This window comes from Apis cerana, linkage group LG1 (assembly GCF_029169275.1).
Source record: "Apis cerana isolate GH-2021 linkage group LG1, AcerK_1.0, whole genome shotgun sequence".
In the NCBI taxonomy this organism is placed as follows: Eukaryota; Metazoa; Arthropoda; class Insecta; order Hymenoptera; family Apidae; genus Apis; species Apis cerana.
Genome location: NC_083852.1, coordinates 17105448 through 17116955, shown reverse-complemented (window position 1 = coordinate 17116955; position 11508 = coordinate 17105448). Strand labels below are relative to the sequence as shown.

The 11508-nt window shown below is 33.8% G+C and overlaps 1 protein-coding gene across 31 annotated transcripts in view; it reads left to right on the top strand.

The window, feature by feature from the left end:
* The window catches only part of LOC107993542 (phosphatidylinositol 4-phosphate 5-kinase type-1 alpha), a 31492-nt gene that overhangs the window by 17742 nt on the left and 2242 nt on the right, over positions 1-11508 (top strand). For 20 of the 31 annotated variants that reach the window (XM_062086913.1, XM_062085657.1, XM_017050007.3 and 17 more), the window contains 4 exons: positions 645-852; positions 941-1152; positions 3667-3761; positions 9322-11236. In XM_062086913.1, coding sequence (XP_061942897.1) covers positions 645-852; positions 941-1152; positions 3667-3761; positions 9322-9477 — 671 coding nt within the window. In that variant the 3' untranslated portion in view covers positions 9478-11236. Of the gene's footprint in view, positions 1-644; positions 853-940; positions 1153-3666; positions 3762-5484; positions 11237-11508 lie in introns of those variants that run through there. The other 11 variants (XR_009828766.1, XR_009832268.1, XM_062087330.1 and 8 more) reach the window with 2 other exon arrangements.

The window sequence follows — 11508 nt, the reverse complement described above, 5'->3', positions numbered from 1 at the left end:
TTACCTGTTGTACCATTACAAGTTGGAATGGCTTATTCGAACTGACTTCAGTAGGAAGTGTTGATCGATTTCTAACGTTTTAATCCCGTATTTGAACGAGTTTTTGCCAAAGTCGATACGACAGAAAAATAATTGAAAATTTGAAGTGTACGCTTGTGCAACAGAATCGCAATTAGCACATGTATGTTTGATAAACGTTAGAAATGCTTCCGATGTAATTTTTTTTTGTGATTGCTTATTGTATTGTGACACTGATAACACAATTGTCGAGTAGGTAACATTTAAACCCATTTCAATTGCTTCCCGTAAAGACAAAATACTTTATAATTTTTTACACGTATTTTTCAACATGATTAACTTGAAAAAAATACGCTAAATTTTTATCATGGGTCATTATGTTTTAAGTATCTTTTTCATTATACAGACCAAGGTAGAATATAACACACAACGAGTATTTATTTGTTTGCTTAAATGCAATGTAAAAAATATCGAATTGGCAAGATTTGTTCGAAACACTTTGTTTTTCTCGGTCTCTTTTTTACGAGGCCTTCCTCTGCTAACGATCCTCTCCTTAGAACCCTTGACAACGAAACAAGCACACTATATCGTGTTCATTAGGGCTAACTGTAGTGCGCTTTTTGTAGGTGGCACCCTTCCCTCCACTTGCTCCACCCCGCCCCCGCCCTTTGACGATGCAGTGCGCTCAAACGACCAAACCTTGGCTTCTGGTGGTCAACTTCAACAGGGTGCACCGACCACAATGTTAGCGAGCAGCCTGAGCACTGCTCAATCGAAACAAAATAAGGTTGTTCACCATGTCACTCTTACAAAGACTTATCACGATGCCGTGAGGTGAGTCAAATTAATATTTGCCATTTAATTTCTTTCCTCTAAATACAAACATTCGCCGTCTATTTGAAAAATGCAACGAATATTGCAGCATATCTGACGTGCATTTGGAAAGCAGCGGTAGCGGAAGCGGAAGCGGCGGAAGGGAAACAAAGTCGTCGTTGAGCGTGGAAAGCGGTGGAAGCAGTCGAGGAGGTGGTGGATTCACCTGGACACCACCCGCGGGTAGCGCCGAGGGCTCGACGCCCACCTGGACAGAGGGCACACCGTCCTTTACTGAGAGTTCCAGCAGCGGTGACGCAGGTAAGTTTCCGTACGCGCTCACTATCTACTACGCCACCTGAAGGCTACTACGTGCCTCGAAGATTCCTTCGTTCTCTTCTTCTTCTTCTTCTTACTCTTCTTACTCTTCTCCTCCTTCTTCTCTTTCTTCTTCTTCGACCTTCGTGGCGAAAGGATTTGCATCAAGCGTGACCGTTCCATTGATTGCCCTATCGTTTATGCTAGCTTGTCGAGAAGGTGAAATTATATTATATTATGTTTCATGTTCAGACTGAAAGATTGTAAGAAATTGGATTTGATTTGATTTATTTTATGTAGTTTAAGCGAGATTAAATTATTTTCCCGTTAGAACTTTTCTGGAACTTTATCAAAAATTATGTTGCACAAATATTGAACTATATTATATAAACTAACTTTGCATAACAATTCTGTAGATAAGAATTTTTTTTATCTTTATTGTTCTTAGAACACTTATTAAAAAGATAGACACAAATTTTACAATGTAAATACCTCTATATATTTTGTTATATAAATTTAAATATAGTTCAATTTTTATTTAACACAATTTTTGATCAAGTTAATGACGATATTAATTTAAGTAGGACATCCTGTGTATCAAAAGAAATTATTTAAGTAGGTCCGAAATTATTTTCAGTTTGCTTCTTCTTTAAATATCGATGCTTTTGTAGAATAGGTTCCATTGAATTTCGCTGTAGAAAGAAAGGCATTGGCTTCGTTCACAGTAGAAAGATTCCATCAGGCAATAAATAGATCTTAGACACGCTATATAATTATCATTTATTATTACTTTCTCGCAAGTCTCGGATAATTAAACAACAAAACGAATCCGTTAATTTAACTGTAATACTGTATTTTTAAATCGAATATATCTTTCAGTAAGTATACATATCGAGTTACGGGCAATCAACGTAACGCTCGCGCCAGAAACCGGAAGTCTGATTAACGTGCCACCATTTAAAGTAGTGTTCTAAAACGAGCGAAAGTATATCGTTGTCGGTCATCACATTATCGTTATCCGATATGTAATTCCAACTATTGTGTTATAATCATTTATACGAAATATATTATTTTTGCTGTTTGTAAACGGGTAATCTTTCCCGTGTTAATAAGCGTGTAAAATACGTAGACCGTGCCCTAGTTAGCGTTAATTCGGATGTAAAGTATAATCATCGACAAAATACGGTAGATTTTGTGCGTAATCGTGAAACAAATACGTATTATTAATCACCTACATCGCTTACATTTTGCGTACCAACATATTACGTAATCCGGAACTAAAGAGGTTTTAGAGCAAATTAAGTTAGACCGACCGTTTGTTACGGTACACTTCTTATTTTACTTTATAATTTAACGAAATTAATTCTATCGTGATATCATCGTTGTAATACTGATTTATACGAAAAATTAAAGGCGTTTCTGTTGCATGCTCTTTAAATTCTCGTTCGATTCTTGTTGAAAAAATGTCATGTAACAAAAATTGATTATAACAAGGAAAAGAATGGAAAGTTAAAATGAACGACAACAATTCAGTGCCTAAATTTAATCTTGTTGCCTATGCGTTTTAAACCATGTTTCGAGATTATTATTTATTTGTAAGTGTTTACGAAAGAAATACTCTTAAATACTTCGATCGTGTGTCGCGTACGAAGGTGTTCGTCGTATAAGTTGAAATGAACGATGATTAATAATGATGATTAATGCGTTTAAAACATGACGAGCATCTTCGTCGTTTTTTTTTTTTTTTTTTTTTAGATAGTTATGATGAAATGGATTAATTGTTCTCTTTGACAAATACAATCGAACAACTGTCTTTTCTTAGCCCTGTCTAGGTGATCTCAATGTCTTGTCAAGTAACACTCGAACATTTTCTTTTCTCGACAATGAGAGCGACAATAAAGCGACAATTGCAAAAGAAAAATATACACGAGAACTCACTCTCTCATTATAACCTCTTATACACGTTTCTTTTTTCTTCTATGGTTCCTTCGTAAGCAAGAACGGGCATCGCCTAGAACCGATGTTCTCTCGAGATAAGTTTTAACTTTTTTTCTCTCTTTTTCTCTGTTCCTTCTTTTTTTTTTTCTTTTTTCTTCAATTTTTCGTTTCACTCGCATACACCGTTATATAAAATAGCTACACAGCTTTTTGTCACTCATAGACTGTTTAGATTGATGATATTAATTAGAACGATGCACGCTTTTTTCTTATCGATGCATCTTGGTAATTATAAGATCTCAAAAGAAGCATTTGAATTGAAATGAAAAATTAAATCCACGACTATAATAATAACGATTCTTTCCTTTTTAAACGCTCCAATTTTTTAAGAAACTTAACTTCGTGTTATTAATGTATTCTTGGTGGTTCTTTTGAGAGGAACACATCATCAATTAAAAATTTCTCCTCAATAGATAACGAATTTTATCACTAGACAAACACGTATCTACACTCCAGTGATCGAGCAGCTGCAACATGTTGATCTGTTTATTGCACTATGACGATTAACGATAATTTTAGGTTGGTCGACCACACCGATCAGGGGACGTCAGGATGACGGAGGGAGGATTGCTACCACTGTCGAGGAGGCGCTAGCCAGTCTCACTACGGAAATGGTAAGTTGGCAATCGTAGTTTTGAACGATTGGTCACTCGAAAAGGTACGCTAACGACACCCAGAGATCGTATTAATATCATCTCTACTTCGAATATGAAACATAAATTGACTCTTCTTTGATTGGCCGATTTATTAACTTTCAAAATAATCCTTCCAGAATATTTATCAATGTTTCTACTGTAGTATATAATTATTCGTTAAGTCAAATATATATAAAAAGTATAGAAATAAAAATTCAAGAATGAAATTTAACTTGTATCCCGTGCATAATTAATTGCAATGAAAATTAGATAAGTTACTACAAAAACGTAAAAATATATTTCTTATTGAATATGATTATTTTATTAAACCAATCTCACGATCTCTAATCATCATTATCGTGCCTTCCTCGACCGATTCCTCGAGGCGGTAAGTGTGCAATCAAAGCCCGGTGACCGATCGATCGGATTGTGTAAATGTTTCCCCCGAGTGGCCGAGGGTTTTTTTTGTAACTAATAAACAGCCCCCAGACGACGACGCGTGACATCTGCGCCGCGATGACGAGCGGGCAGAGAGAGTTCTGTCCTCGTATCAAATTGTCATCGTGTCTTTGGTCTCGTCTATGTATCGCTTCTGTGTCGAGTTCCCTATCTTTCGTATCGAATCCACAAAGGATCGCCGATTCGATCGCGCACGGAACGTTCCAAAGCGAAAATTCTTATAATTTTTTATATAAACTTGATATTCATCTTTACAGATAATTCAAATATGAAAAATATTCGAAAATAATGCATGAGATTTTGTTTGAGATTTTCTCTTTGCTTCTCGAGCATCTTGGACTGATCTTAGTATATAGTTTACTCTTTTAGCGATCGTATTTATGATAATAAATACTTTGTAGAAGAAGTTGCATGAACAGTTAGACGAGCCTTGAAACGATTTTTTTTCCAAGTTTAATTACGTAATATTATAGCGTCTAGTATAAATACTATTCTTTGTTCGAAATCGGTCGAAATACCTCGAGACTGTGATCGATTTCATAAATCATTTTACGAAGCCTTTCACAGTTATTTGCTTGCGATTCTAGATGCTAAGTTGTTGCATAATGAATATTAAAACGAACGATATCTATTTTTATTTATAAAAATCGCAAAACAAATTTTTGTAAAATCATTTTGAATTCAAGATCTCGTTCAATTTCATACAAAGAATTCAAACTTCAAACAAAGAAGAATCATTCGATTTAAAACAAAAAAAGGTCGTTGAATTACCTATCTGTCTCATTTTTTTCCACGCGACAATCTGAACGATACTCCGATTTCGAAACATAATGAACGAATCCTCGAATTTCTGCGTACGAACGCATCTTAAAATTCGCAACGAACGCATCAGCGATTATTCTCTTGTGATTCAGCCAATTTTTTCACGAGTCTAGCCAAGAGTTTGCAACACGCGAAAGAATATCGAACACGTAAAACGCGGCGGCCATATTGCATATTAAGTAATTCCATATTAACCCAATATTACTACCGGCAAGAATTCGCTGGTTATGGCGAAGCATTTCAAACGATTATCTTGTGAAAATATGTTCCATATGGTGAACGATTTCGTTGAGAACAAGTCCAAACAATCGTCATTTAATATTTGATATTCAAATTTGGTAAGAATGATAGAGACCGCTTTGGAACGATCCATGCGAGAAGATCAGACAATCTGAAAGGTTTCTCTATTTCCTCAAATCAGGAGATACTGCAGCACGAGTGAATGCAAAGCAACTCGTCGTCCCTCTAAGCTTCGTCGATTCAATGAGGTTTGGATATGGGTCTGGTGCGGCGTCGTAGCGATGAATCTTCGAAAAAAAAAAAAAATGAAGGAATTTCGAACGAGGGAAAACGAAATCGTGGAAGGGAGCGTTTGATCGCGAATCAAGACGGATGATTGAGAGTCGAGGAGGTGAATGCCGGACAAACATAACGTAATTTAATCATAATCATTCCTTCTTAAACAGTATTATCGTTACACGATTCACAAATAGTTTATCATATTCGATTCTGTACTTAACGAACACCTTCTGTGAGAAATATTCGTCTCGATTCGCGAGTTATCGAAATATTAATCATCCAATGTGTGTCAATCTCGCATTTACTCGTACGGTATAAATTTATGATTTAAATAGACGAATTCTCGCGAAGCGAATAAGGAATCGATGAAAAAGAAAAATGATTCCGAAGCTTTGGAGATCGTCAAAGGGCCAGAAAGCTTATACACCGTGATAAAACTCGGCCTACAGTATTAGAAGATTGTATAATACTCGACACTCGTTCAGGATCCATACATCCATTTATGGAATTGGCGAATCATCATTCCAATTATTTCTTTTTGTATATCGAGTCTTGTAGGCACTGTTGAAATTCTAATCGACGGATAGTTAAACGTAATAACGTCACGTGTTTTGAATACATATGAATAATTATATTAATAATTAAATTTTAGTTAATTCAATTGTGTAACGATTAATTATAAGTGTGCACGATTGCGAGATTGCAGATCGAATAAAAAATTCGAATAAGATCGTGTAAAAGTTTTGATAATCGATAATGGAAGAGTGAGGTCTCATCCGATTCCGAATTTTTCCGACTCGTCTCGAGATTTGATTCTCGAATCACAGAACGATCACGCACACTTCCAATCATCTTGTCTTCTGATTAATTATCCTTTTCGAAAAGCGTTCGAAGGAAAAAAGAACACGTGCCATTATTGCGATTAACTCGTTTTCTCGTTGCTTGTTCATATCTAGCACTACAAAATCAAATGATCATCGAATCATTGAGCTTTACGAATGACATTTAGGTTAAACGCGATGTAAGATTATCACGAGAAGTATTTACTCATATTATACCTCTTATCATAACTGACAATTACCTCTTGTTACGTCAGTTAGTTATAAACGTTAAGAGGAAGGTGATCGAGGGGGATGAAAGTCGTATAGCGAGGAGATGAAACGAGTTCTATACGGCCGCGAATGAAGATGTAAATAATACTTATGATTTAATTAGGAGGCAGTCCTCAATCCCGTTTTTATTACGATAATATAATCACCGGTCGTGTATATGTACCTATATGTGTCTCACGTTTTGTCTGTCTCTTCTGTACGTAATTATATATATACTTATACATATGTACACACATTAAATGAAACATGTATACCACATTTACACTCCTGTTCAAAAATCTTAGGATATTTGTTCTATTTTGATCGAAAATTGGACAAATTTAGATAAATTTAGATTACAACATGTTAAGTTGATGCTTTATACGATAAAGGAAATAACAATACCGATATATTTTTAATACAAAATTCATGATTTATACCAAATATTGAAATTTAATTAGGAATAGAAGATGTCGTAAGAATTTTGAACAGGAATCTATATCGAGATGACCGGTGAATTCTAAGATGAGCTTTGAGCTTTATTTACTCGCGATTATTATTATACAGAATAATATTACAGATATTTTTTACTCGGGAATTTATTCTATTTCAAAAAATTTAAGTCTTCCAAAATTTATCTCGACAAAGGAAGATTCTCGTTTCAGAAATATTTTATATAACTAATAAAAACTAGGTTGATAAAGGAATAAAAGATTACAAATTATTTCAAAGCTCGAAAAAGAATTCTCTGACCACTTCGATGCATATTATAAATATAACAACTGCGCAAACTGTATTATACGTGATACGATAAAGGAGAGTGATTGACGGGAATTCCGATGGTGTACGTATTATATATATATATGAATGAACAAAAGTTTATATATATATAAATATTGCAGTAGTCGCAGAACAAAAGAAAAAAAAAGAAAAAGAAAAAAAAGAAATTATGTAAACGCGTTGCTAATAAGCGTGAGAGTTATCGTGAACGTTTTGAAAAAAAACCAAAATGTTGTTCAATTACACGTACATACACGTATTATAATATATTGTCCTCAATGAAACGCTTTTGACAGTCGATATATTGTATTTAGGAAAACGGTGGTAAAAAAAAAAAATCTAGTCGCATCTCGGTGATCGGTCCATATTATTTCCTTCTTTCTCCGAGAACATTTTATTTCGTAGCTTTAATCGCGTCTTTCGCTCTCTCACTTCTTCCTTTAGCTTTGTGTAAAAAAAAGTCACTTCGTTTTTTAAGTTAGCGTAGTTGTTCTCTCCTTTTACTTTTTCTATTTCTATATTGTGATCAATATATTAAGCATGTTTCGAAATTAATTCGATGTGTTACTTTGTTCCCTATTTTTCAATCTACGATTTAATCATTGAAATCCAAGGCAAGTACAATGAATAAACGAGCCGTTTAACAAATGCGTTTCGATAATCATCCAGTGTAAATTTCTTCGAATACAAATTGATATTTACACTCACATCTCCAACGAAAATTCTATTATTTCCATTGTGATCGATTTTCAACGAGGAAACGTGACTCGCGCGAAACGTAGTACGTATAAATACTCGATAAGAAGTAAGGAACAAACTTACGCGTCACGTTTGCTACGCCTTTTCGTTTCAAAGGTTAAATCGATGAAGAAAAGCTTTACTCCTCCCCGTGGATATAGATTGAATGACCGAGAAAAAAGTGAAAAACAGAAGCTTGAAATTCGTAGCTTTGTTAAACTCGAGATACTCTTTCATGGGGTACCATCATGGTATTATCATTATTGTTATAATATAAATATCGTAGCTATTATAACGAAAGGACAGTAACAGTGTTTATTAGCGATCTTCAAAGTGTGATATTTTTTTAATGAACATATCGCATCGTACGTTCAAGTTCTGCGAGTGATTTCAATGCTTGCACTTGGAGGGATGCTTCAAGTAATAATTCAGGGAGGATTAAGATGAGATTTAGATCAAGATCGAAGAAAACGCGCTTGGAGAAGGTTCGTGCCAATTGAATAAAAAAAAAAAATCCTATACCTAATCTTATAATAATCATTGTATTAGAATTAAATGAGAAAAAAGAACAATGTTTTCAATAACATGAAATTGATTGTCAGCCTTATTAAAAGAAGAAAGATTTATTTTTCTTCCGTAATTATTAGAACATTCATAAAAAAGGATTATGCTTTAAAATAAAGGAAAAATTTATTAATGATTTTCTCTAAGCGCAACCGATCGAAGATCCAAGATCCGTCGCTTTTTACGCTTCTCTTTGTCGCATATTTTAATTGTTTGACGATGATCGTTTACAAGTTGTTAAACCGGCATATACCATATATCTTCCATCTATGTTGTTTCATGTGTGCTTTGATCGATCGTTTTAATCCTCTCACATTAACTTCCTGTTTTTGATTAATTCGATTTATCAAAATTATCTGTTTCTCCCTTTGATGTGTTCCCTCTTCCATTGTTTTCTTATTCCAGTTTTCATTTTGCAACTAATCTGATTAATCTTAATCGTTCCACTGTATTTATTTGCATCATTAAAAGCACAACTGTACGAAGTCAATCGAATGAATTCTCATTGGAAGCAATAGAAATGGAAGTGATAGAAAAGAATTGATATTTTTTGTGCTCGAATTCAGAAAGAAACGAACAACATTGCGAAGGGTCTTGTGGAACAGAGAAGATCGTTTTCGTCGTACACACGGGTGAGAACGAGTTTCAAACGCGGCGGCACGAACGGGTCAATCATAAGGAGCTTGCAAAGAGTGTTGAGCGTACAACGTCGGGAGCCATAAGGATGAACAGAAACTGGGACGAATCGAAATATTTTAGAAATAATTCAACTATACCCACGCGTATACTTCGTATATAGAAAGATGAGTGGAAACCAAAAAGCAATTAATTAAAATTATCATCGAAATCTGTGATCACGCGAAAACGTTTAAAAAAAAAAGAAATTTCTTCCTTTGATATCATGATATTATGATTATCGTTAGAGTTAAAAACGATATTTTTAACTCTTTTTTATTTATCGGTCATTTTTTTTTTTAACATACGATCGTAAAATTTAGCGAATAGAATAAAAATCATGCCTGTTTAACCGGTTCGAATGATAATCGGGCATAACTTTGATCTTAATCCTCTCGTGACTGTAGATCAGCCTTGCGTCTAAGTGTCTACTTAACTAATTGCATAAGATTTTATTATTCTATTTTTTCTTTTTTCGTTGCTTCAAAGTCATTGCGTTATATATACTTTTTGATAATCGTGCGAACGAATAAGAAAAGCCTCGCGTTAAAGGAATTAATCGAAGCAATATCGAGAAGAAGGAAGACTTCTTCGCATGATTTTGTAATGTTGATGTGCCAAGGAATTGGCGGGATAAATAATAGCGATTCTATGGAACGGATCGTTTCGCGATTATTCGCGAACTTTATACCTCTTCGTGCTTCTTTTTCAAGTTCTCGAGATTTTTTACCTGTTCGCGTTGTTTTTCAAAAAATGACGAAATTATAGAGGAATCTCGAGGACTCGAATTTCTTCGAGGACAAAAAAAAAAGGTAAAGAAGTAGAAGAAATTCTCGTCGAATTTTGCAAAATATGCTTTACGAATACTTTGATACAGTATTCGTATCGTTAAATTTCTTTTACATTAGTCTTATATACAAAAATTGTATTAGCTTTCGATGGAACATTGTTCATGTTTACTCCGACTTTATTACTCGAAAATCAATCCTCTTTGAAATAAAATTTTGGAAAAACGTAGTTTCGAAGAGATTTCTGATATTATGAAGAAATCGTGAAACCAAACGTGCCATTGAAAATGTGCGTAGAAAGAAATATAAGGTTACAAGAGCAATCACGTCTAATTGCTATGATTCGAATAATTAACCCTTTAATCGAGCAATACGTGTCAATGGGATGACTAATGTTTACAATGTTTAATCGAGCCACATTGATATTGATTTTTTAGTAAGTTTAGTAATGTGGATTTTCATATTTTATTTTCATATAGGTATTGTTATTTTTTTATTATCTTTTATCCATAATAATAACTTTTATATTTAAAATAAATTACTCGGTTAAAGGGTTCGAACAAAGGGTAAATAACGGTGATGGATCGGTTGTACTCGTCCAATATGTATCTTTCTTATAACAAAATTCTAATTTAAACATGATTGAAATATTTTGCTACTATTTTTAACAACTTCTCAGGAATCAGAATTTCTTTTTCTATTTTTATCAGACGAAAGAAAAAAGAAAGGAAAAACAACCGATCCATTTCTGTTCTTTATTTAGAAGCGCATTAAGGGAAGCATATAAATATTATACATTACGTATAAATATTATACGTTGACAAGTTAATGAAAACAATACGAAAATATTCAATGCATAATGCGAGCGATCGTTCAACTGTTACAAGACAAATTTGTCACTTAACCGAGTTATTTCGGCAATACATACTATTATGATTATTATCATTATCATTATGATTATTACTATCTCACCATGATTACTGATATTATTTAAATAAAGCAGTTACTATTATTCTTACGATTGTTTCTGTTATCGTCTCTCATGTTTCGTTGTGTTTCGATTTTTTTTAAACGCGCGATTTCGTACGTCGGGGGTAATTCCTTATTTTTATTATTATTTGAGCGTATACGTGAACCATATAAATGTCAGAAATCATCAAGATTAATTTTAGTTTAATTATTATTTGTTTAGCAATTATACGTTTTTCAAAAAAATTGATCTGTTTTTTTTCAAAATGGCACACGTGTATGTTAAAAAAAGATCTATCGATCGATTGATCGATCGTCATA